General features: G+C 42.0%; 1 protein-coding gene across 1 annotated transcript in view; it reads right to left on the bottom strand.

The window, feature by feature from the left end:
* Nucleotides 1-27,645, bottom strand: part of LOC126458165 (neprilysin-2-like) — a 206,197-nt gene that overhangs the window by 104,265 nt on the left and 74,287 nt on the right. The window contains exons 5-7 of the mRNA XM_050095033.1: nucleotides 20,802-21,016; nucleotides 19,322-19,498; nucleotides 11,917-12,134 (exon numbers count right to left, since the gene is read on the bottom strand). Coding sequence (XP_049950990.1) covers nucleotides 11,917-12,134; nucleotides 19,322-19,498; nucleotides 20,802-21,016 — 610 coding nt within the window. The remainder of the gene's footprint in view (nucleotides 1-11,916; nucleotides 12,135-19,321; nucleotides 19,499-20,801; nucleotides 21,017-27,645) is intronic.

Raw genomic sequence — 27,645 nt, 5'->3', positions numbered from 1 at the left:
TGAGTGACGGTAGTAGGATACAAGATGACTTAGGCAGGACTTGTGATTGGTGTAAAGAATGGCAGCTATCTTTAAATATAGATAAATGTAAATTAATGCAGATGAATAAGTAAAAGAATCCCGTAATGTTTGAATACTCCATTAGTAACGTAGCACTTGACAAAGTCACTACGATTAAATATTTGGGCGTAACATTGCAGAGCGATATGAAGTGGGACAAGCACGTAATGGCAGTTGTGGGGAAGGCGGATAGTCGTTTTCGGTTCATTGGCAGAATTTTGGGAAGATATGGTTCATCTGTAAAGGAGACCGCTTATAAAACACTAATACGACCTATTCTTGAGTACTGCTCGAGCGTTTGGTATCCCTATCAGGTCGGATTGTGGGAGGACATAGAAGCAATTCAGAGGCTGGCTGCTAGATTTGTTATTGGTAGGTTTGATCATCACCCGAGTGTTACGGAAATACTTCAGGAACTCGGGTGGGAGTCTCTGGAGGAAAGGACGCGTTCTTTTCGTGAATCGCTACTGAGGAAATTTAGAGAACCAGCATTTGAGGCTGACTGCAGTACAATTTTACTGCCGCCAACTTACATTTCGCGGAAAGATCACAAAGATAAGAGAGATTAGGACTCGTACAGAGGCATATACGCAGTCATTTTTCCCTCGTTCTGTTTGGGAGTGGAACAGGGAGAGAAGATTCTAGTTGTGGTACGAGGTACTCTCCGCCACGCACCGTATGGTGGATTGCGGAGTATGTATGTAGATGTAGATGAAATCACGTGAGGTACCGAGTGCGCTGACCGCTGCACGTCACGTTCAAACTGTGCTGTGTGGGGAAGCAGTTCAGGCCCGAGGTGGTCCTGTGATACATTGTGGGTGTTTCCTGTACCGTGACTTTGCCTCACCCCGGTCAGGTCACTGTGAACATTAAGTTTATTTCAACGTTGTCGGTGGCAAAGTGTTGCCCTTTGTTCTACATTTCAGCTTGAGTCTGCTGTGGATACACCGATCTGCTAAAGTGATAACAGCGATGTTTATAAAGCCGCATGCAATTGTTCCTCAGACACACGGCTTCATCTCTATTAGCCCGTTATGTCAACCGATCGTAAGCGCATATCAAACGTCTGAGGCTGTTTGCGACAGCAGGAGAAACATAAATGAGAACACTTCTGCAGTTTGTTGGTTCTGTAGTTATGATAATCAACGAGTAGCTTGAGCTTTGTGTGGCATACTCGTAAGTCCCCGAGTGTAGTATACTATACTCCGCATCCTGAAAGTTCAAAAATTCCCACTAGATAGCAGCACGTTCCTGGGTGGCTGCTACTGGGTTTAAAATGTGCTGACATCTGTGGCCATTACTGTAACTATGTAGAAAGCCGTTTCAACGTTTCCATTGTATTTGTAGCGAAAATGGCGAGTGCAGACAGAAGCAGACACGCCGATATGGTGATTTTCCAAGTAAGCACACAGTAAATAACTTTTCACAAGGCTGAAAAAATTATGTCGCCTTTATTAATGTTTGAACATTGTCTCAGTTAAGAATAATAAGTATACAATTTAAAAATTCGAGCAACAGGGACGTCATAACAATGAAGTATAGTGTACTATACTTCTGGCTTCAATGTAGTAACGCCTTCTCGTACATTTCAAACTACTGCTACTACATTCTCTCTGTCTCTCTCACAGATGAACATACTTAGCAATAGAGTAATACATTCAAGAAATTAACATTTTAAATTTGTAATTAATCTGTAAATAACATGTTTTCAAAATTAGATGAGGAAGTGGTGGAATACTTATTGTCACTGGACAACACTGACGTTGATCTTTCTGATTTGGATGATGATGACAAATATACTCCTGGTAATACAATACATATTAATAGTGATATAGAAGAAGATGAAGATTCCAATGATACTTCGTCACATGAGGTAAATATGCTTAACAATGTTTTCTTTATATATCTGTACTTAATGTTGTTCATTTTTAACAGAACTACTGAAATTGCAAAACGTTATGTGTTTAGTTGCAGTAACAGTAACGTATATTTGTCAATATGCATCTTAGAGGAAACATTACGTTTATTACATTGTATCTATGACGCTACATAAGTTATAAACAACGGGGAAACTACGTAGATATCTCTATGTTTACCCTCATTTCAGAGAAAACAAGTCAGACATATACTTTGCTGCATGGTAAGTCTCTTGGAACAACTGCAGAAGAGGTCATGAGTTGGTTTGCTGTAAATATGGTGATGGCCTGCTTACAGTATCCTATAATAAGGATGTATTGGCAAAAACAATGGGAGATACCTGATATAACAGAGGCTATGGCTAGGGATAGGTATTTTCAGTCAAGGAATTCCCTAAAAGTGGTATTTAATGACATACCTGAAAATGAAAGATAGAAGGATTGATTGTAGAAAGTGCATCCATTCCTGGAAAAGGTCAGAGGAGGTTGTTTTCTACAACCCAGATCTCTCCACATTGCTGTTGATGAAATGATGGTTGCATTTCAAGGCCACTGTGGTTTCAAACAGTATGTAAGAGGAAAACTAAATCCAGTTGGTATTAAAGTGTTTGTTTAGGCCAATCCCAACAGAACAGTATGTGATTTTGTCAGTTACCAAGGCAAAACATCATTTCCTCAGGAGTTGCTTGTACATGGCATTTGTGCTGCTTCTATCTTGCTGCCCACAAGATCATTACATCCTGGCCCTATAATTTACCATGACAGATTTTTTACATCTGTGAAATGAGCTGATTTGCTGCTTGAGAAAGGCCTTTGGTCTACAGGGGCCATTATGAATAACCGAATTCCCAAGCAGATCTGGCTAAAGCCAGATAAGAATCTGCAGAACGAAGGATGAGGCTCATTCACATGCTGGTCAGAAGTGATCAAAAGTTGGCAGTTACAAAATTGACGGACAGCAAAAGTGTTGTAATGCTTTCCACTGCACAAGGTATTGAACCTAGTGACACATGCAGAGACGTTCCAAGGAAGAGAGCAAATATTTACATATTGAGAAAGCCAGTGTAATTAAAAACTATAATCAGAACATGGGTGGTGTGGATATGGCAGATAGACTCAATTCCTACTGCCCAATGCGTGCAAGGACCAAGAAATGGACACTAAAAACAATATGCCATTTCACAGATATTGTAGTTTGTAATTCTCGGCTTCAGTACAAAGAGGAACAGAAGAAATCCAACACTCCAGCAAAGATTTTACTACTGAGAGCTTTTAAGATAATGCTTGTACAGCAGCTTCTGAATCGAAACTAAACAGTAGGTAATCAAGAGCAACAAGATACTCATGATGGCAATGCAAGACAAGAAGAACCTGAGACGAGTGCACCAAAAAGAAGGAAACCAATGACACCGCCACCTCCAGAAACCCAAAAGCAAACAGAGTGCTTGCGTGAGATAATTGAGACAAAAATATTTCAAAAATGTCGTAGAGAGAACTGTAAAAAGCTTTGTTGAGCAAAATGTGTTACTTGCAAAGTGTTTTTATGCTTCAATGCACAGCGAAACTTCTTTGCTGCATTTCACAACAGTTGATATGTGTATTTGTGGAAGTTGTACTTTGTAATTTACCACCGAAATAAAAACTGCTGTATTCCTTCTAGATGGTGTCAAACATTATTTTACACTATTATAAATGAAAACTAACAACATCCTTAATCTACATATTCCTGAATCTACATATTACAATTTATGAATAGCTTTGATTATCCTGAGACCCAAAGTATAGTATATCATACTTGCATTTATGCCCAAATGACCAAAGTAGGATTTTTTTTACTACTTTTTTCAGTTTCAGTTATTTTTCCCACGTTTCATATATGTTGTTTTTAAAATATTTTAGAAAACATCTCAGTACTCAGGAGGATACCAGAAGAAACATATGGCTCTTTTTCTCACCGAGTTGGGGTTGTGGTGAAGGCTAGAGGCGATGTTACACAGTATTAGCGTCATGTGGCTGTGAGTGACAAATTTTCTGGATGATCTAGTTATGTTGATGATGAATGTTGAAGCTAGCAATCTGTACAGTATAAAAAACGAATATCAGTTAACTGTGATTAAGACTGGGGTTAAATACCAGTCTCCAGAGACACTTGATGCAGATGCCGAATTACAACGTCGAAATATCATATTGTGAAGACGCGGACTGCCAACAGCACACTCAGTTCTACGATATGTGACTCATGATATCAGCAAACAGAAGATCGAAGTGACCACTGACTGCAAAATAGACTTTACACCTTGTTTCATTGTTGGTAAATATGTCTGAGGATAATACAGCTAGCCGAGCTCCCACATTCCAGGTGGAAGGTCCCGTGATCCAGATGTGGCACCCCTAAATTCTCGAGTTGTGTTGTGGTGTGACTGGTGTGTCTGTAGAACCGCCATCTGCCTCTGAGCTCCAGTCGAGTTGATGCTGGTGACCAGACAGACAGTTCACTGTGCGTACAATGGATTCAGTTTCTAATGAATGTTCTGGTGTGAAAGCTGAGGAGAGGAGACAGGTAACAAAGATGACCAATTCCACATTTAAAAATCTATTCATGCATGACGATACTAACATAGAAAAGACTGACTGTTGCGCAGACCGACAAATAACCGATGTTGGTATTAGCACTTCCGGTACTGTAAAACAATTAAAAGTACTTAAAGTGAAGAAGACACCAGGCTGTAACTAAACACCTGTTAGATTTTACATTGGAAACATTGTGTAATTAACTCCTGTGCCAGCTCTTACTTATGAAGAATGTTTTTCATTCCGTAATAACAGCCCCTTGGGACTTGAAAAGAGCGCAGATCACTCTTGTCTACAAAAAGGGTTGAAGACAGGGTGCACGGAATTACAGACCTATATCCAGGGTTATGTAGCTTAGCTTCAGCTCAGAAATTACTACGTTTCTGTAGGGAAACAAGCAGTGAATTTTCCTTTTTTAATCCGGTTCTTACTGGGAAAGGTTGTGAGTATGTTCCACAGTTCGTACTACCACTCCTGATTAATCAATTCAGTGAGTTTATTTAGAAATCGCAATTCCTTCAAGGTTTCACAGAGATTGTCTCAGTGAATACTGTCGTAAGTGCTACGAAAACCTATGAACACTACCTGTATTTTGGTATCTCCTTCCAAATATTTCGCAGGAATTTGCCTAAGAGCAGGCACGTTGCCATTAGTTGAATAATTAGGACAAAATCCAGCCTGATATTGTCTCATGACATTTTCTGCAAATTTCAAAGTTTTAAACAAGGCTGCATGATCAGCGAGCGTCTGCAAAGTAAAGCAATAACAGCCCTCGGTCGCAGAAATTAAGTCTTTTGACTTGGTTTCGACCCTACTATGACTGCCTTCATCAGAAGTAAAACACTCAAAGTGGCCTCTAACACAAGTACAGAAATTATGGGAAATTTTTTTATGTAAGAGTAAGTGCTGGCTAACAGTACAAGAAAGAAAGAGTACTTACATGTCATGTATAATTTGAAGTGATAAAGCTTTCGTTGCAAAATTTTTAAAAAGAATATATGGAAGGCAAGCAACTATGGGTTGCTCACTCATGTCAAGCCCCAGGTAGCAACAGACTGAGGCGCCCGCGTTAGCAACTGCGCGCAGGTGAATATTACACCAAGAGTGCCATCTAGTAGCCGCAAATACAAACTGGCTACTTAACATTCAAAATATGGACAGGCGAATATTATTATGAACATTATTTAATACATGAAGTAAAAGGTAATATTTTTCTTGACAATAGCAGACAAGGTAACATTTTGTCTACATAAGAGCTTAGAAGTACAGTTTAAAGGTTGAGAATGACATTATAGAATTACAAACGGAGCTCAATGACAGCACGTAGAGTAACATTATGACATGAAACGCAGCCAGTATAAGCCATTAGATAGACAAAAATTATGAGTAGACTTAGGTAAAAGAAACAATTCGGTAACTGCTTGAAGTAACACGAAGTCAAATATCAAGTAACGATTTTATGCCGTTGAAGAAGTTTTTATAGCGTAATTGAAGCTGATCATTAAAAATGAGGCCATCATTTCGAGAAATATGTTTAGAAATTTCTAACTCTTCAAGAATATCTAATCAACGCTCTTTCTTCTCGGTGTACAAAATGTTGATGTCGTGAACAGCTTTAGCGCTAGTGCCATTTTTTCTTAAAAGATGATTGTAAAGGTACGTCCTGATTGTCCTATGTAGTAAGAAGAGCAGATGGTGCAGAAAATCTTATAGACGCCAGAGTCTTCCAAAGGGGAACGAGTCGATTTTAAATTACGAATACATTTTTTAAAAACTGTTATTGGTTGAAAAGGTACATTACAGTAGTATTTATTACGAAGAAGGTGCTGAACATGATAGGAGATGGGCACCAAGAAAGGAACAGAAAAATCATTTTTTAGCTTGGCTTCAATGATAGAGCTGGCGAGTGAAGTAACACTTTTAACAGTTTTCTTTTTAAGGATGTCATCCACTATGCCAGCTTCACATTCGCTATTAACTATTATCGTTTTGATTAAATTAATTTCTTCGTCGAATTTTTCTTTCGAGAGTGGAATAGAAGTAGCTCTACGAGTAGCACAGTGAAAGAAAGCGTTTTTATGAGATTGTGGTTGCATGGAAGATGCAGGTACGATCTGAGCGATATATGTTTCTTTACGACAAACATTGAATGAGATTTTATTTTCTTCTACTGTGAGCTACAAGTCAAGGAAGTTTACCTGACGGCCCTCGTTTTCGAGTACACTGGTGAAGGATATTTTCTCGTGAAGTTCATTAAACAGATTGTGCACCGGCGCAGGGGTGTTAAATGATATTCACATCTCCCTGTTCTCAGGTGAAATATAGTTTGTGGTATACTTGGTAGCAGTTGGTTCCATCTGAACAGAGTTGGGTCTCATAGTGAATTCATGTAAACAATGTCAGATTGCGTTGTAAAAGGCCTTAATTCAGGGGAGAATTTGTATAGCTTCCACTCCAATGTATACTTTGCCAATCACACACAATCCCTTTTCTGATTTGTGTTCGTCATTTTTTTGTGTACGATTTATCAGCTCGTTGTTGTTATAAAAGGATTAATAGAGCTTCTCATTAATTAAATACGCCACTGTTCTCATTCATACCTCCTCGATCATTCACTGTTTTTATTTTATTGTGGTGGTACATGGATACACCAGCAATTACAGGTCCAATCTTATCAAATTAATTAGTTTCATTATTAATTTGAGTTCTGAAAGTGACCAGAGACATGGGCAACAAAAGTGCCATGAGTAAATTCACTAATTTGATCCATAGAAATTAATGGTGTACCTCACGATCTTAAGGTTATTGAGAAGATAATACCTTTCTTCATGAAAAGATAATAACATTTAGTATCTCTCTGACGTATTTGTGATTAAAGCAAGCAACGTCTTGCAGTCTCTCACAGATGTCTTCACAGCGAGCCACATTTCTCCACGCCTTCTTTATGATCTGCATTTTGTAGTACATCGAACGGTTGTTTATTTCTGATTCGAACTCTTTAGTTTTTCCTCACCTTTTAATTTTATCACACGAAATCCTGTGTTTCCATTCTTTGTTTTCTCTTCAAACCTGAACTTTTCTGCGACTAGTTTTGCTCTCACCGCCGGCCAGTGTGGCCGAGCGGTTCTAGGGGCCCCAGTCTGGCACCGCGCGTACACTACGGTCGCAGGTTCGAATCCTTCCTCGGGCATGGATGTGTGTGATGTCCTTAGGTTAGTTAGGTTTAAGTAGTTCTAAGTTCTAGGGGACTGATGACCACTGATGTTACGTCCCATAGTGCTCAGAGCCATTTGAACCATTTGAACTGTTTGATTGTGCTTCATGTTTATCATAACACGATCTATGTGGCCCGCGGAGGGGTTTTGTGTGGCCCGCCAAGACATTTACAAAAATCATAGGGAAAACAAAATTTCCCGCGAGTGTTTACGCTACTTGGTAATGCGTACTACCGACAGATGTTTCTACAGTCACGCAAACAACCGATCTGCATGTGGGCACGGTGGATTATGGGAGCACTACCATCAGCCACCACGGGCACGTAAAATAGCACGGTGCATCCTGCTATAGGCGCAAATTTATGCTCCACGCGGTGGCTGATTGGAGCGCTGTATTTCTCCCGCTCCGAGTGAATAGTACGACGTTCAGAGCAACTTTCTTCTTTTTCGGGTGGTTTACTTGTGTTTTGTCTGTGCAGCAGTACAACGTAATATTTTTTTTTTTTTACGAGTACTTCAGTGCAGTCATGATTCCTAAGAAGAAGCGTAAAGTCGGTGATAAGTGCCGTCTGTTTAATGAAGACTGGACGACCAAATACTTCTTTACTGATGCAGGAAATAAAGCCGCATGTTTACTGTGCCATGATACAGTTGCCGTATTCAAGGAGTACAATATGAAACATCACGAAACAAAACACAGTGACTTTGGCTGCAAACTTTCAGATGAAGAACGAAAAATAAAAGCAGCGGAGTTCGTGAAACGCTTGAAGAAGCAACAAGCGTTATTTACGAAGCAAACACCGCTTCAAAATAGTGCTACAGAACCAAGTTTCACGGTCGCCTGTAACCTTAGTAAACAAAACAAACCTTTTTCTGATGGCGAGTTTATTAAACAGTGCATAGTAGAGTGTGCAAGTGTATTGTGTCCTGAGGTTAAAACCAAATTTGAGAGCATTTCGTTGTCAAAGAGGACTATAGCGCGACGCATTGATTTAATAAGTGACGAACTTTAAGACCTGCTAAAGACTGTGACCGAAGATTTTGTTTGTTTTTCACTGGCAATGGACGAAAGCACAGATATTGAAGACACTGCACAAGTACTCATCTTTATCCGTGGAATTAATGAACATTTCGTCATCACCGAGGAATTACTTGGTATAGTATCCATGAAAGATAGAACCACTGGTCAGGACTTGTTAGAATGTGTTGTTAATTGTGTGGAAACTAGTAGCTTATCCTGGAACAAAACGGTAAGCATTACAACAGATGGGGCCAGAGCTTTCTGTGGGAAAAATATAAGTATGGTGAAACTTTTAAAAAACAAGTTACAAGCCGAAGACACAGACAGTGATATTTTGGATTTTCATTGTATTTTACATACACTAGACTTAAAGCATGTGGTAGATCCTGTTGTTGGTGTTGTGTACACAATCAGAGCAAGGGCACTCCATCACAGACAGTTCAAATCTCTTCTTGACGAGGTGGGGGCAGAACATGAAGATGTAATCTACGATAACAGTGTGAGGTGGTTGAGCTTGGGCAAAGTATTAAAAAGAGTCTAGGCATTACAGGATGAAGTAATTTTATTTCTGGACAATAAGGAGATATCTCATGATTTTGTTGCAAAAATAGGATGTGAAGAGTGTAGATATGAGATGATGTTTGCAGCTGATATTTTTGAAAAACCGAATGAGCTGAATGTGACATTGCAGGGAAAGGTGTTGTTTGCTCATGAAATGTGGACACATGTCAAAGCATTTAAAACAAAACTATGTCTGATTGCAAGGCAAGCAAATGAAAGCAAATTTTGTCATTTCCCTTTACTAGGGAAACAGAAAGTACCTGGAAGTGTTTCAGCTAAGATTAGGAATTATCTGCAGAGTTTAGAGGCTGAGTTTAATACGAGATTTCAGGATTTTAGGAAAATTGAGCCTCAATTTAATGTTTTGTCGTATCCCATCACTGCTGATATTGACACTGCAACACAGGAGCTGCAACTTGAACTGACTGACATGTAGGCAGATCACGCAGTGAAAGAAATGTTTAGTGCTGTAACTTTAGTTGACGTTTATAAATATTTGTCAGCTGAAAAATGTCCATGTATCAAGAAATTTGCAGGCAAGATGTTCTCCATGTTTGGACCGATGTATATTTGCGAACAAAGTTTTTCTTGCTCGAAAAATCAACAAGAGCAAATACCGAAGCTGTTTAACAGGCAGTAATTTGCAGGCTGTGATGAGAATATCAATTAGCAATCTGACTCCTGATTTCAAAAAAATTTTGCAAATTGTGATAGGATGCATTTGTCAAATTAAACTTGTTTTAAAATTTAATGTACTTGGAGATGATATTAAATTAGCAAAATAAATGAAATTGAACACAACTATCTTATTTGAGGATGTCAGAAGGAAAGAGGTACAAGTGACTTCAGTCTTATCAAAATTATAAGAAGTATACTTATACCCGCTTTCTTCTGACTCTTTCATTTATATCTAATGATTTTTATGATATTTTTATGAAATGTAAAGCTAACTAATCAGTGCATTTTAATGCTTTCACTGCTGCACCCAAAATTGCAACTCTGTGTGTGATATGTGATTAGAAATAAAGAAAACTCGCATTTTCATAAAATTTTTGGGAATACTGCATATATATATATATATATATATATATATATATATATACTGCCAGTATATATACGGCATTAGAAGTGAAAGGTTTATAAGGTACGGCCCTCCACTAACCTCTGTGTTTATAATGTGGCCCCCTAGCCAAAACAATTGCCCACCCCTGTCCTAGATGAACTTCCTTATATGGGAATGTTGTTGAGTAGATAATCATGTTCTTTATAGCGGCACGTGCAACCATCCTGAAGCCGTTATCGTTGGTTTCTTCTTGCTTGCTTTACTTCCCTATCGTCGGAGACCCGTCAGTTTCTTTTTCCTACTTTTGCGTTACAATAAACTATGAATACATGGATGTTCCTTTTTGGGACTTATTTATAAACACGATCTGGTTATTCATAAAAATCTTCGTTTTCGTCATCTGTCTTGTCTTCAGTAGGGGCATGGACATTGGTAAAGGTTGTCACAGCTTTTCTCCTTGATTGTAATGTATGACAAACGTTTGCTCAATGCTTCGAACTCTCTTATTTCGTTCACCGTGCTCTTACTGACTGCAATACCCATCCCAAATTGTCTACGATCCTCCTCCATATCCCATCTGCTTCGCATACCCTTTTGCCTATCCATCTAGTTTCCTATATTGCCGCTACAGCCATTTTATAATGTTACATTTCGGATGCAACAGTCACAGCAGCCCCAGGGCAGTAGAGAACGTTCCAGGCATCTATGATGAAACAGTTTATCCTTTTACGTAGCTGCGTTTGTCTTCCAGTTAACCTATGCGATGTCTGAAACTGATTTATTGGCTTTCTAACCCGATAAACTTTTTCTAGTGTAGTGTTTTCAAGCCGATGGCCAACCTTCATCTGGCAGATCCGAGAACTCTTCTGTTGGACTTGCCATTCCCTGGACGAGAGGATCAGACTTTAGGAGCCAGTCATTGGCCCTCACTCTGTTCGACAAAGAACAGGATTCATTGGCTTCACATACAAATGACATGTCTGAAAAAAGCTTTATTTGTGTTTGGAAGGATATACCTATTCGACAGCAGTGTATCCCTAAAGACCTAGTATTCACTCACGTACTCTCCTTCCTCCTCATATGAGCTTCAGACTGCCTGTGACACTGTCTTGTCTCATCGATAGAGGAGCTGACTGTGTTTCGACGTTTCCCGCCTCCTAAACTGGTGAAGTACGTGTTGGAAGGGAAACCAGGAGATGGAAAAGAATTGGAGGGAGGTGGAACATAAAGTCAATGAAGTGCTGTGAAGCACACTTTGTCTGACTCCTATGATGAAACATGTAAAGTTATGTTAGACTTGTCACTAGCTATGCTACCGAAGAAATAGCTCTTAGCTTCCAAGGGACATACAAGCTCTCTAGCCCACATCGTCAGTGCTACGATAAGGCAGTTCCTAATACGCAAATGGAATAGGAAAAGCCTGCTAATACAGATATGTTGTACCCTCCGTGATGCACTGTACAATTGTGTGCCCAGAGGCAGGAAGAACTCGGACAGTGCGAGACGTACCTTTTGGGAGTATGGCTGAGCAGGGCTTCGAGGCTCTTGAGGTAGGAGGGCACGGCCACGACGAGCACCTCGTCGCTGGAAACGGTGACGTGCGGCGGCAGCAGCGCCCGCAGGCACTCCAGCCACGGCACCGACGGGTGGTCGCGCTGCAGCTGCTCCACGGTGCGCGGGTTGTACAGTCGCGTCTGGTCCTGTCGAGCCTCCTTCGGCAGCGACATCTGTGGACCAATGGCGACCGTGTCAGGAGCACTACTCTTGTGCCCACTTCACCCCATCAGACTTCAAGAAAATTGTAGCAATTACAGGTGTACAAAACATGTGTTACCTACAGATTAAAACTTAAGAAATTGCACAAAATTGAAAGAGATGGAATTTGGAACAGTCTAAAGAACTACTAATTGTGGATAATTTCAAAGGGAGCATGAAGCAACAACTGATTGAAATGGAGGAAAATAATGCAAGACAATTGGGTAGCTTTGAAGGATGATATAGAGAAAGAAGTGGACAATCAAATACACAAGAAGGCAACGTTCAGTACAAATACTCCGTTAACACATGTGATACTGAACCTGATAGACGAAACGAGAAAATATAAAAATGAAGCAAACTAAGCACGCAAAAGGTGAAAACGGCACAGAAAACAGGAATCTAAGCCATAGAGAAAAATGGCTAATCAAGAACACAGCGTAAGAACTGTCGCCGCAAAATGATCCAACTGACAAGCACCGGCGACGAGTGTCACACCCTGTCAAAGACAGTCGACTTTAATCCCATCAGCAATTGCTGCTGCCAGTGAAGACAGGTCCTCTGAACCAGTGCATGAGCAAACCTTGCAAAGGGATCTCCATGAAACTGACATTTGAAGCCTCTACTTCGCAATAGGTCACTGCTCACAGCACCACGTGAATCTGCGTAAGCTCAGTGGCGTAAAGTGTGGTCCGCTGAGTCGCAATTTCGCCTCTTTTTTCAAATGGGGCCAGGCGTTGTGTGAAGCGACGGTCCGAGAGGTGTTTCACGCGCAGTCTATGGAGTGTGGAGTCGGGGTTGGAAATTCGAATCACGACGCTTATTTCAGAATTCTCGTTGATCAAGTTCTGCCATTCCTTCAACATCTAAGAATTTTTCTAAATGTTTTCTTAGTTAACAATGCCCAAAATACATAAAGGAAACCACGATGGATGTGTTCGAAACTTTTCTGCCGCACATCCAGAAATAGTGTGGTGAGCTTCACACGGAACAAACAAGAAAATCTACGATTTGTGGATACCCCAGGACATGAATTTAAACTCAAGGAAGTTGTTTACTGCACTAAGTGTTTACACTATTACTAATTATAAATAAGTAAGACTGTAATGACTGTTGTCTTATAGAACTAACTTGTACATCTCTTGTAACTAAATGAACCATGCAAGGTGTTACTGACTTACTCCATAGGATTTACATGCATTATAATAATTCTAGGTAGTCTCTTCGGGTTTCCTACCGCATCCTAACATCAAAATGACTTGATAATTCGGCGAGCCATCTGTCCGCCATCTTGAGGGGTGACGCTGCTGCTGCTGTTGCTGAGTCCCACTGACAACAGTGCCAAGGAGGGAAACCCTCGTCCTACATTGGGCTTCTATCCTACAACACTGCCGCCAGCTATGTATCGCACTCAAACTCTATTTTCAATCAAACGAAGGACGCGGGTTGAAATTTAACGAGACTGTGATATTTGTCAGTACGTGCGGATTCTGGGACACTGTTTATAAGGAGGCAAGTGAAATTACTTTGGCAGACAATTTCCGTAATAGGGACAAGGGTTTCCCTCTTCCTATCACTTAGAACCCTGTATCACTTCTTCTTATGGCTTCTTGACACTGCGTGGTTCTTTACCTTCTTAACAATTCCCTTCCATTCTGCCCTCTCGTTTACTCTCCCTCTCCATCCTCTGGTTCAAATGGCTCTGAGCACTATGGGACTTAACATCTGAGGTCATCAGTCCCCTAGAACTTAGAACTACTTAAACCTAACTAACCTCACACACATCCATGCCCGAGGCAAGATTCGAACTTCCGACCGTAGCTATCTCGTGGTTTCAGACTGAAGCGTCTAGAACCGCTCGGTCACAACGGCCGGCATCCTCTGGTTTCTGAGGTGTGATGTTTTCTTCCACGTCGTCCAGCCATCGTTTACGTGGTCTACCTTTTAATTCTCTTCCTGTCGGTTTCCACTGGAAGACCTTCTCTATAGTTACTGTGTTCTCCATCCTCACCTCATGTCCCAGACAGGCATTCTATTACTTTTAATTAGCGTTACAATATCAGCTCCTTCTTTGAGACGATGCAGCTCATAATTGGTCCTTGCTGTCGAGGTACAATCATTATTTTGGAACCCTCCATAAATTTTCCGTAGTTTTCTTCTTTCAAATTCGGAGTTCTTTTCCATCTTTGTTGATTAGTATGCACGCTTCACATCCATATGTAACAACTGCCCTAATCATAATCTTATATACAATCAATTTTAGCTGTTAGTTTACTATTCTAGACGTCATTAGCTTTCCAAAGTACGATAATAACTATTACCCTTAAAATGCGAGTTTTTGTGTCAGTACACATGGAACCTACTTTGTTAATATTAGCCACTAGGTACTCAAAATCCTCGACATACTGAAAATTAAAACCTACTGCTGGCCAATTGTCCAAGTTATTGACCCCTGTCCTACGGAGTTTCATGTATTTAGTTCTTGATTCATTAATTTCTGGTCCTATATGTTAAGAGCCTTCTTTCAGTTCTACCACTACTCTCTCTAATGACATCCTTCGTCTATTAACAACTGCATCGTCATGCGTATATGCAGCCAGCTGTGTGATCCTTATTCCTGTGTGTCCAAATATTTGCAATTTTCGTATAATTGCTCCGAAGTTCAAGCTGTAACTCCTTTATTGATAATGAAACAGCCGGTTAATTTCCCATCCGCTCTCACCATTGCCTTGGTACCTGCCAAGATTGTCTTAGTAATAGAAATATATTTGGATGGTATGCCAAGGAGTATTACACTACAGGCCATTAAAATTGCTTCACCAAGAAGAAATGCAGATGATAAACTGGTATTCATTGGACAAATATATTATACCAGAACTGACACGTGATCACATGTTCACGCAATTTGGTTGCATAGATCCTGAGAAATCAGTACCCAGAACAACCACCTCTGGCCGTAATAACGGCCTTGATACGCCTGGGCATTGAGTCAAACAGAGCTTGGATGGCGTGTACAAGCACAGCTGCCCATGCAGCTTCAACACGACACCACAGTTCATCAACAGTAGTTACTGGCTTATTGTGACGAGCCAGTTGCTCGGCCACCAATTACCAGGCATTTCAATTGGTGAGAGACCTGGAGAATATGTTGGCCAGGCCAGCAGTCGAACATTTTCTGAATCCAGAAAAGCCCATACAGGACCTGCAGAATGCGGTCGTGAATTATCCTGCTGAAATGTAGGGTTTCACAGGGATCGAATGAAGGGTGGATCCACAGGTCGTAACACATGTAACGTCCACTGTTGAAAGTGCCGTCAATGCGAACAAGAGGTGACCGAGACGTGTAAGCAATGGCACCCCATATCATCACGCCGGGTGATACGCCAGTATGGCGATGACGAATACACGCTTCCAATGAGCGGTCAGCGCGATGTCGCCAAACACGGAAGCGATCATCATGATGCTGTAAACAGAACCTGGATTCATCCGAAAAAAATGACATTTTGCCATTCGTGCACCCAGGTTCGTCGTTGAGTACACCATCGCATGCGCTCCTGTCTGTGATGCAGCGTCAAGGGTAACCGCAGCCATGGTCTCCGAGCTGATAGTCCATGCTGTTGCCGTCGAACTGTTCGTGCAGATGGTTGTTGTCTTGCAAACCTCCCCATCTGTTGACTCAGGGATCGAGACGTGACTGCACGATCGGTTACAACCATGCGGATAAGATGCCTGTCATCTCGACTGCTAGTGATAAGAGGCTGTTGGGACCCAGCACGGCGTTCCGTTTTACCCTCATGAACCCACCGATTCCATTTCTGCTAACAGTCATTGGATCTCGACCAGCGCGAGCAGCAATGTCGCGATACGATAAAGAGCAATCGCGATAGGCTACAATCCGACCTTTACCAAAATCGGAAACGTGATGGTAGCATTTCTCCTCCTTACACGAAGCATCACAACAACTTTTCACCAGGCAACGCCGGTCAACTGCTGTTTGTGTATGAGAAATAGGTTGGAAACTTTCCTCGTGTCAGCACGTTGTAGGTGCCGCCACCGGCGTCAACCTTGTGTGAATGCTCTGAAAAGCTAATCATTTGTATATCACAGCATCTTCTTCCTGTCGGTTAAATTTCGCGTCTGTAGCACGTCATCTTCATGGTGTAGCAATTTTAATGGCCAGTACTGTATATCTTCTAACATGTCTTCCCTATTTATACTCCGAAGAACTGGTTGAATTCCACGTAGATACTGTTGATTACTACATTATATTCAAATGTTTATCCTGTATTTGACGTCGTACGAATATTTGGTCAACGGGTTGAACCTATATCCACACACACTCAATCACCCATATTTTGCTCGTTTTGTCTCTGTACGCATATTGGTCCACAGTTGGTCCACAGTTGGTCCACTGGCCCTGTAGCAACATTGATAATCAACCAATATATCTCCTACATATGCAGCTTGTCTATTATATAGGATTTTGGATAAAACCTTATGTGTCACATTCAACAGAGGGATCCCTACGCTGTTAGAGCAACATACCTTGTCACGTTTGCTATATATGGACTGGATTACACCTATTCCAGTCTTCTGGAATTCTTTCTTGATTCCCGATTAAAGAGAAAAGTTTATGTATCGTTTGCGTAAAGTAATGCTTCGTCCCTTTAGCGGGTCGGCAATTATTCCGTCATTTCCTGGAAATCTGTGATTTTTTTTCACAATTCACCACCATCTGTGCTTCTGCAAGAGTAGACTCTTCTGTTTTCGATTCTACTGTACGGTATAACACTTGCAGTCATCCACCAGCATTTCTTTGAAATATATTCACCATATGTTCATTACTTTTTCCTTTTCTGTCAGCACGTTTCCATCTTCATCCTTGCACCCTATTGTTTTAAACTGTATCGTTGTGTTCCTTCTTTTATCTTCTCATAAAACTTTACACTATCATAACTATTATAAGGGTCTTTCACGTCTTCTATCTTTCTTTTTAAGGCTTTTCTTTTCTTTCTTCTGCATTCCCTCGCCTTTTGTACCCTCTTTTCAATATGCACAGCCTGGTTAACTCTTGTATTTCGCTGGTGACATTTTAGTCTTGCTTATTTCTTCTGTTGCACAACCTGTCTACATTCTGGAAGATTGGGTACCTGAATCCAGTGAGAGGGGGGATCAAGGCAGAGGAGAGCGGGAGAAATGGTAATCTCAACAACAAGAGGTTGAGCCGAGTGCCGGCATCCCTGCCCTGGAAGTAGTATTGCTGGGAATAACTTAAGAGAAAGAGCCGAACTGTCCTCCCAAAGACAAAATGAGTTAAAGAGTAAGGATGTGACAAGGACTGTTAAATTTGGTACATGCCTCCCTGCTGCCAGGAGCAATGAACTGCGTAGCTGAAGAAGTGTTGAATTATGGATCAGGGTAGAAGAAACTTTCTACGCCCATTTTGGCAAGGAAAGCTTGCTCGATTAAATGAACACTAATGATCTGAGATTTGCCAAGTTCGCAGCTTCCAATCGTCTTAAAGCAGTAATCACGTGGTTCTGAAGTAAAAATTATTCACAAAATCATCTGGAAAATTCCAGGAACGAATCAGACAAAGAAAATTGACGATATATTGCTATCCAAGCGATGGGCAAATGACACAGAAAATGTACGCACGTTTCCGGGAGGAAGTTAAGACTTGGTACACTACCTCATAGCTGCAAAAGTGAGGTAGTGGATTTCTATTTCATATAAAGGGAAAACTATGGGAATTAGCATTCTCTGAAAGGAGCCTAATTGGTACGTAATCTAGATCGGAAATCTTGCTTTTATTAAGTGATTTAATGTGCTTCACTACTCCGAGGATATCTACCTCTAAGTTACTCATGTTGGCATCTGTTGAGAGCTCTATTGTGATCTCTTCTTTTCTTGATTTCGATATGTACTCCTTCTCAACAGTTGCTGGTTTCTATTTGCTTTCGCTTCGTTTTAGGATAATCCTATTATTGAACCGTTCTAAGTAAGTCACTCTCTGCTCTTCTTTCCTATTTTAAAGAAATCCTACTTTCGATAAACCGTCATCTGCTGCTGTTAATATCACTCTATATGTCTGTTCAATGAGAAATCCTTGTCTTTTGATTTTACTATACTTGCACCCACTGTTTCTTGATTGAATCTTTGCAATTTTAAGATTACCTTGCCTACCACATTCCATGCCTCGAATCGTAGAACGTTGCCCTTTTTCTAGTTATTCCATCTTTTTCTAATAGCTACACCCCCTTGCAGTCCTCTCTGACAGACGAATGGGTAGCTAATCTAGAACCTTTGACATTTGAAAGATCATTACTACACTTCTTCATTTACAGACCTACGCCATAAGAGTACGCAGTGTGTGTTTATGATGTAGTGGCTGCCGTTACCTTCTGCATCTTTATGTTATTGGAAATTGGTGATTCTTTCGCTTTTGGGTACAGTTTCCAACATAAAGGGCCACAGTGTGCCTCACACCTTTCGCTGTTCCTCTCTCCTCTCTGACAAGGCCGTTGGCAGAACTGCGGTGACTCCTTACGCCATAAATATTCAGCCATCATTGTCGATGACTATAACTCATAATTGAAGCAGTGACTGCGCTCAAACCGAGGACCCGGTTTTGATTAGTACTCAAGTCACTACCGCCAGACCACAGTGACCATCGTTTGGCTGTGTTTACACGAGGGCAGCGCCGTCACCGCCTGCACCGCCTGCTGCCGTGTGGCGTGCTCTCCAGTCTCGTCTCTCTTACTGCCACCGCCCGTCGTCGTCCTCAGAGAATCACAGTGAGTGACTTGAAGTAATGTATATTTACAGTTCCCTCTTCGAATTAATGCCTGCAACAGGACTCAAAGTTTCACATACCTCTCTGGAACACAGTATTTAGTACATGGACATTGGTCAGACGACACATCATCAGCGTTCATATTCTGTGTCTGTTCCTGAAAAACGAGTGGGTCCATGGTTCCAATGTAAAGACTCAACTTATTATGTTGTCATGATTTTCTAACGTGCGTTACTGCAACCTTGATTTTAATGGAAACTCCTCAAAGTTGTTTCTGATTTAGGAATTATTCAGACCTGTTTGAGGTTGGCATGACTGTGAATCAAACTGTACCCTTAACCACCTAATGTGCCATGTACTCACGTTGGCCAGAGCTATCTCAAACTCGAGGGACTGCCTGAGCTCGCGCTCAGCGCGTGTCCTCTCGGCGCCCAGCAGAACTGCCAGGTCGACCTGGTACTGGTAGTAGGCGTCCACCCGCTTGTCCGAGAGACCCTTCAGCAGGAACTCGCGGCTCAGACCCAGCGATGCCTGGTCCAGCTGCAGAGACACAAGGGAAAGGGTTACCACGTATTACAGTTAGAGGAAGGGAGACGGACAGCTGGAGAGATGAGGTGGCATGGAGAAAGAGGTAATTAAATAAAGGATGACCTAGTGAGAGTGAGAGAGAGAGAGAGAGAGAGAGAGGGAGGGAGAGGAGGATGAAGTAAGAGACCGTGAGGCAGAGTGAGGGTATAGATGGAATATCATTAACGTAAGAGTGATATAAAGGACGAGACAAGAGAAGCTGACAGAAAGAAAAACAGAGAGAGAGAGGTGATGATGGAACACACTGTCAGGAAGTGGTAGATGAAAGAAACAGAGAGAAAGAGAGAGAGATGACAAGGAAGAGACAAACACACGGATTGGTATTCATATGAAGAATGAGGGTGCATGTGAAAGAAACCGAGAGAGAGAAAGGGAGAGAGAGGGGAGAGGGACAGAGAGAGAGAAAAAAAGGACAGGCAGTGAGAGTAAGAGAAGAGAATAAATCGACAGGGAGAGAAAGAACAAATGCTACAGGGATGAAGGGATGAATACTGAAAGGAAGTAGCATAGGAAGAGCGATAGCAAAAAAAAACAGAGCGAAAGGAAGGAACAAACACAGCGAGACAGATTAAGAGAGGCAGAGAGAGAGATAGAGAACGAAAAACAGGAAGGGAGGAAGGAAGATGAGGTTAAACGTCCCGTCGACGTAGAGATCATTAGAGACAGAGCACAATCTCAGATTGAGTCAAGCATGGGGAGGAAATCAGCTGCCCCATCAAAGGAACCATCCCAGCATTGGCTTGGAGTGATTTGGGAAAATCATGGAAAACCTAAACCTGTATAGCTGGACAGGGATTGAACCATCGTCCTCCCGAATGCAATTCAGTGTGCTAACCACTGCGCCACCATGCTTGGTGAGAACAGAACGAGAGAGATAGAGAGTGACAGAAGGAAAGTGACGAAGTGTGGATCAAACACAGAGTGAGGAAATTAAGGAAAGAGAGCTAGATTAAGAGAAAGGAGGATAGTGAGATGAAAAGAGAGAAAAAGAGTCAAAGAGTAAGGGGGGGGGGGAGGGTGATACTGAGCTGACAGAGCAACACAGTGGGACACACACACATACATACACAGTCGACAATCCTTGCTTATATGGCTCACATGAATAGAACTTTGAGAAGTACACATTTAGTTCGACCCCTATGTGAAATACAGTTTATCATCTACTAGGCAGGTTGAATCCAATTCTCAGACATTCTGACGTACTTTATCATCTCTAGACACAAATACATTGGACTGCAGTGTTTGGGGTACTTACATGCATGTAACGTTGCGTGGAGTTGCGCACATCAGGTTTCACTTGGAACTTAATGAAGTAATCGATGCTGAAGCCGGCTCTGCGGAAGCGGTAGATGCTGTGCAGCCAATCAAAGCTCGTCTCGTCCCAAGAGTCGCCCTCTACAGCAGGCCAGCCGCCTAGCTCGTCCTTCAGGACCCTCTGGAGTGGCTCCAGGCCGCGGGACTCGATCCGTTCTGATGGCACCCGCAGGGTATCGTCAAATAATTGGACCTGTAATGTACTTTCCAGCGACCATCTCGTACTCCATATCGCACATCTGAGGATTAACTAGAGACCATTTACTGGAAAACTTCATGTGAACAAGGAGACGTTGGAATACTTGACTCAAACTGTGGTACACTGATCATAGAAATGTAGTACACAATAAAATCAGTGTCTTTGTTAGGAAATGGTCAGTTTCCATGCAAGAGGCCATTCTGTTCTTACTCTATGGCACTATACACAGTAAATTCCCATGGAATGAAGGTGTTCAGATGGTTTCTCCATAGATATTTGCCAAGATATCTAGTGGAGGTGTCCCAGTTTGTTCCCTCATTGACAGCTGCTAAGGTGTATTGAGGAGGTATTCCAACTGGTCCCACTATGACAGATATCACAGTGTGTAAAGATGTATGAAGAGGGTCTTAAAGTGGTCCATCTTCATACCCAGAGGAGCTGTTCCAAGTGATCTTCAAGAAAAGCTACCATGGTATCCATACTAGGCATCCAAAACGAACTCTCTCCCTCGTGCTCCACGTCCCAGAGATTGGGTTCCATCGCTTGCTCTCCTGATGTCTAGGGGTGGTGATCTACATTAGCTTTAGGAAGGCTGTCATAGTACCTACAGATGGTGTTCCAAGTAGTCTCCAAAGGACAGCTCTTATACTACATAAAGGAGGCGTTCAAAGTAACATCAAGGATGGCTGCTCTGGTATCTAATGGAAGTGTTCGGAATCTCATGTTGCAATGTATATAGAAGAGGAGTTCCAAATGGTTCCCAAGAATGTCTCCCATGGTATCTACAGGTGGTTTTCCACATGACACTCACACATGAATGACTTAATATCTACATCAGATATACCTATTTATAGAGACTGTGGGTGCGCAGTAGATTTTCAAAGCACTCAGAAAGGTAAATAAATCCTTGTAAAAGACTCGATGCTTCTTCTGAACTGAGGTAAGTCGTCAATGCCAGTCAAGTTAGTTTACTGGATGTCGCTGCGTGGATTGTAGGTACAGTATAACGAGTCTGTGGCTGTATGATAGAAGACCCTTCACCACCAGTAACAAAGCGACCGTATGGGTGTTTATGTGACCAATACACAAATCTGTGCCTACTTAGACACGCATTCTGAATATCGTCTGTTGCGGCGAAATACATCATTCATGCCATATAATCACTTATCTGCCTGGAAGAGCTGCTCATTCCCGTCTGTGTGCTACTGTAGCACATCGCTGAGTGGAAACTGCAAGGTCTGCCTTGCAAGCTTGGACTGGAGTTGGTCGGTGAGAAAACCAGGCGGCAGAATTTGATTCACGAGGCCTCGTGGTCTACGCACGAAGACATTCTCTTCTTGCTGCTGATGTGGTGACTGGACGTGCCAATCTGCCTCGTACTACAGACGTTTTGCCTTGTAATAGTTAAATGGCGTTTTCATCCCACTTCTTTTTGAATAGTGGTGCGAGTTTTACGGGTTCTGCACATATCCACTGTATTTATGTGGTAATACATTACGTGGTTTTGCAGATCATGGAGAATTAGGTTTCTGTCCGTGATACATTTTATACATTTTACGTGTGTTTAACGTGGAAAACGTTAGGTATTTGTTTCCACTTTCAACTTGTTTAAAACATGCAGGGACCAATATCCAATTTTTATCAGTAATCCAAGGTTTCAAGTGACTTATCTTATTGCCATTACATTTGAAAAATAACGATTCAGGCATTAATACTGTAGTGAAGTGACTATTTTTTCTGTTGTATCTAGTGATAATATAAGGGAGCATAGTTCGTTGAATGTATTTGCTCATGAAATATCTTCCTTGCACTCAAATATGGGTCATTATATGACGTTTCAGAATAAATGGAATTTTTTCGGCCTTATGATCAAACTTACACCTCGTCTACCAAACTGTCACTAACAAATATGTGGGCCCCTTACACATAGATGATCAAATATTTGCAGTCATGTAGAAAAGCGACCACGAGCTCAATGGATCTTTTAAAATTCTTTGAAATAATTCTTTTGAATAATCAAACTGTGAGTTATTATCGTGAACACAAGAACAGAATGAAACTTATGTGTGTAGATACGTATCCCACGTTATGCAATATCTTATACTTTTGGACGCTAATGGCTAGCGATAGGTGTATCGCATTTTTCTTTTAAAATAAATTCTTAAGACTTTGGGCCCTATTCGAAACTACACGACCGCGTAAAAAATTCAACTCCACGGAACTATCATAGAAATAATTAGGAATATTAATTACATAAAACAAAAATCGGTAAGAAAACAGTAATAGTGTAAGTTAACGGTATAACTTACATTTAGCATTGACCCATAGACCTACATGTGTTCACTCAAGAACCACATTCTCGAAACGTATTTATATTTCAAGCTGATTTGATGTATCCTACTTACGTCGTTATTGCAGATCTATTAAATATACGCATCAAAAAAAGTTTTGCAATCATCCCAGTTCCCAGAACTGATAAACGCTGACTGTGGATATTGTATCGCTCACACAGTCCGTTTGACTGTTCAGAGATGTCAATAAACCCGCCCAAAAATGTAAACAACCATGTATGAGCAGCGCCTATTAGACTGAGGGGATTCGACAGCCGATCAGTTCCAGTCATTTCACCAGGAAGGAGGTACAAGGCTCGTGTTGTCTGTATTTCAACCATGCCTAGACGGTCAATACCGCGGTTCGATCGCGTCCGCATTGTTACTTTGTGCCAGGAAAGGATCTCAACAAGGGAAGTGTCCAGGCGTCTCTGAGTGAACCAAAGCGATGTTGTTCCGACACGGAGGAGGTACAGAGAGACAGGAACTGTCCATCACACCCTTCGCTCAGGCCGCCCAGGGGCTACTACTGCAGTGGATGACCGCTCCCTACGGATTATGGATCCGAGGAACCCTGACAGCAACGCCACCAAGTTGAATAATGCTTTTCGTGCAACCACAGGACGTCGAGCTACGATTCAAACAGTGCGCAATAGGCTGCATGATGCGCAGCTTCACTCCCGACGTCCGTGGCCAGGTCCACCTTTGCAACCACGACACCATGCTGCGCGATACAGATGGGCCCCAACAACATGCCCCCATCGTGCACATCTTGAGAATGACTTCGTTCAGGATAACGGCATCGCTCAAGTAGAGTGGCCAGCATGTTCTCCAGACAAGAACCCTATCGTACAGGGCTGGGATAGATGGAAAAGGGCTGTATATGCCCGATGTGACCCACCAACCACACTGAGGGATCTACGTCGAATCGCCGTTGAGGAGTAGGACAATCGGGACCAACAGTGCTTTGTGAATAGTATGCCACGATGAATACAGGCATGTATCAACGCAAGAGGACATGCTACTGGGTATTAAAGGTACCGGTGTGTACAGAAATCTAGAACAAAACCTTTGAAGGTCTCGCTGTATTGTGGTACAATATGCAATGTGTGGGTTTCATGAGCAGTAAAAAGGGCGGAAATGATGTTTATGTTGATCTCTACTCTAATTTTCGGTTCAGGTTCCGGAACTCTAGGAACCGAGGTGATGCAAAACCTTTTTTTGGTGTGTGTAAAATTTTCGGCTTGTGTGTTGCTGTTCAACTTGGAGACACATGTAAGCAGAGGCGGAGATGTCAAGATGATTTCTGCGACCACAGTAGCTCAGGATTTTTCAGATTACTATGAGATATAGCGAACAGTTAGCTGAAATATTTGCATTCCACAAATTGTAACTGTAAGGTGCAATTTCTTTATATACATAGTAAATGTACGAGTTCTACAGCGAGTATTCTAATTTCAGGTTTTCCTTGGTTAATACTTATTAACCACAAATTTTTATGCCCCTATGCTTAGCGAAAGTCCATATCAATTCGAAACAAATATTTTCAGTCAGGTTACCTCTATTTACAAGTGGCTATGATCAGATGCATGTCAGTCACACTTCAGGTTTAAATTAAACTAGAAGTGGAAGGCTTCCACTCTCTTAAGCCTCGTTATTGCTCAGTTAGCTTCTGCATGCATATTACGTTCCGTACTCACACTACTGGCCATTAAAATTGCTACATCAAGAAGAAATGCAAATGATAAACGGGTATTGATTGGACACATATCATACTAGAACTGACATGTGATTACATTTTCATGCAATATGGATGCATAGATCCTGAGAAATCAGTACCCAGAACAACCACCTCTGGCGTAGTAACTACGTTGATACTCCTGGGCATTGACTCAAACAGAGCTTGGATGGCGTGTACAGGTCCATCTGCCCATTCAGCTTCAACACACCACAGTTCATCAAGAGTAGTGACTGGCGTATTGTGACGAGCTAGTTGCTCGGTCACCATTGACCAGAAGTTTTCAATTGGTGATAGATCTGGAGAATGTGCTGGCCAGGGCATCAGTCGAACATTTTGTGTATCCAGAAAGGCCCGTACAGGACCTGCAACATTCGGTCATGCATTATCCTGCTCAAATGTAGAGTTTCGCAGGGCTCGAATGAAGGGTAGAGCCACGGGTCGTAACACATCTGAAATTTAACGTCCACGGTTCAAAGTGCCGTCAATGCGAACAAGAGGTGACCGAAACGTGTAACCAATGGCATCACATTCCATCACGCCTGGTGATACGCCAGTATGGCGATTACGAATACACGCTTCCAATGAGCGGTCACCGCGATGTCGCCAAACACGGATACGACCATCATGATACTGTAAACAGAAACCTAGATTCATCCGAAAAAATGACGTCTTGCCATTCGTGCACCAGGTTCGTCGTTGAGTACACCATCGCATGCGCTCCTGTCTATGATACAGCGTCAAGGGTAACCGCAGCCATGGTCAGCGAGCTGATAGTCCGTGCTGCTGCAAACGTCGTCGAACTGTTCGTGCAGATGGTTGTTGTCTTGCAAACCTCCTCGTCTGTTGACTCAGGGATCGAGACGTGGCTGCACGATCCGTTACAGCCATGCGGATAAGATGCCTGTCATCTCGACTGTTAGTGATACGACAGCGTTGGGATCCAGCTCGGCGTTCCGTATTACCCTTGTGAACCCATTGATTCCATATTCTGCTAACAGTCATTGGATCTCTACCAACGCAAGCAGCAATGTCGCGATACGATAAACCGCAATCGCGATAGGCTACAATCTGACCTTTATCAAAGTCGGAAACGTGATGGTACGCATTTCTCCTCCTTACACGAGGCATCATAATAACGTCTCATCAGGCAACGCCGGTGAACTGCTGTTTGTGTACGAGAAATCGGTTGGAAACTTTCCTCATGTCAGCACGTTGTAGGTGTCGCCCCCGGTGCCAACCTTGTGTGGATGCTGCGAAAAGCTAGTCATTTGCATATCACAGCATCTTCTTCCTGTCGGCTGAATTTCGCGTCTGTATCATGTCAGCTTCGTGGTGTAGCAATTTTTATGGCCAGTAGTGAAATATAAGGAGCGATCAAAATGATCCCGTTCGAAGGCCATACAGTCTAACATCGGCATGCCAATCAGGCAAAATCGCCGCAAGCAAGGAGGCAATCATCCCACCGACGTCCCAGGTTGAACATAAAGCTCAGTGAAGAAGCCCATAACTTCCTGCTACACATCCTCGTCCAGCAGGAATCTTCGACCCTCCAGGGCCTTATTTACAGGACCGAAGGAGTGTTAATCGCATGCCGAGAAATCAGAACTACGAAGCAGGCGCTCGAGTGCCTCTCGCTTGAGTTGCATGAGGCTGATCAACCAGCGTGCTCTGTCGATTCGAGACCAGTGTGGAACGTGGCGCACCATTCAAGAATGGTAGTTTTCGAAAGACATGGTGCTGCATACACCGTCTTCGTTCTCCTATGAATGCCTACCGATATTTTTCCTTCGACAGCCAAGAAGAGAATTATAGCACATTGGACTTGTGTGGACGCATTCGATAATAATGTCGCCATAGTTCGCGGGTCCACATTTACTGGACATCTCGGAAAGACACTAATGCCACACTGATCCCACGCCTACAAGTTGGTGTTTATATAACAGAATCGCAGTCGCGCCCTCAAAAGGAAACCTTCTGATGATTCCTTACGCATTGCTGTATTTCATTTTAATTTTCGTTAGATGAGTTCCCTCTGTCCTTTTTCGAAATTCGTCTGTGTCCTATTACACACGAAATCTCTTCTGACACCTCAAGAAAGTAGCCTTCGCTGTAACGAAGACATAAACCTCAATATTGGATGTTTTGGTAGGAGAGAAGTGTAAAGGAACATTTTAAAAAAAGTATCCTACATACACGTCCCCTGTTCTTATCATCTTCTCGATAGCACCAGAAGCTGTTGAGATCATTGGTGGTAGAAAAGCGAGGCACGGTTTTTTTTTACTCTTATTTCGTTCCCATAAAGGAAGCAGACTGGCCGAAGAATATTAAAGCTCCTTGGCTGTTCAGTTTATTAAAATTTTAACTAATTAAACCAAGCTTTGAAAGGAGAAAAAATAAATAGACTGTATTCTATAAAACAGGTGATCTGATGACAAAAGTCAATAAGTAAATGCATTTTCTCTTCCTCTCCACACTTCTTGAGCACAGACTCAAAAATCGCACGATATTTTCACTC

This window comes from Schistocerca serialis, chromosome 2, assembly GCF_023864345.2.
Source record: "Schistocerca serialis cubense isolate TAMUIC-IGC-003099 chromosome 2, iqSchSeri2.2, whole genome shotgun sequence".
NCBI classification, from domain to species: domain Eukaryota; kingdom Metazoa; phylum Arthropoda; class Insecta; order Orthoptera; family Acrididae; genus Schistocerca; species Schistocerca serialis.
This window is presented reverse-complemented; position numbering and strand designations above follow the sequence as displayed.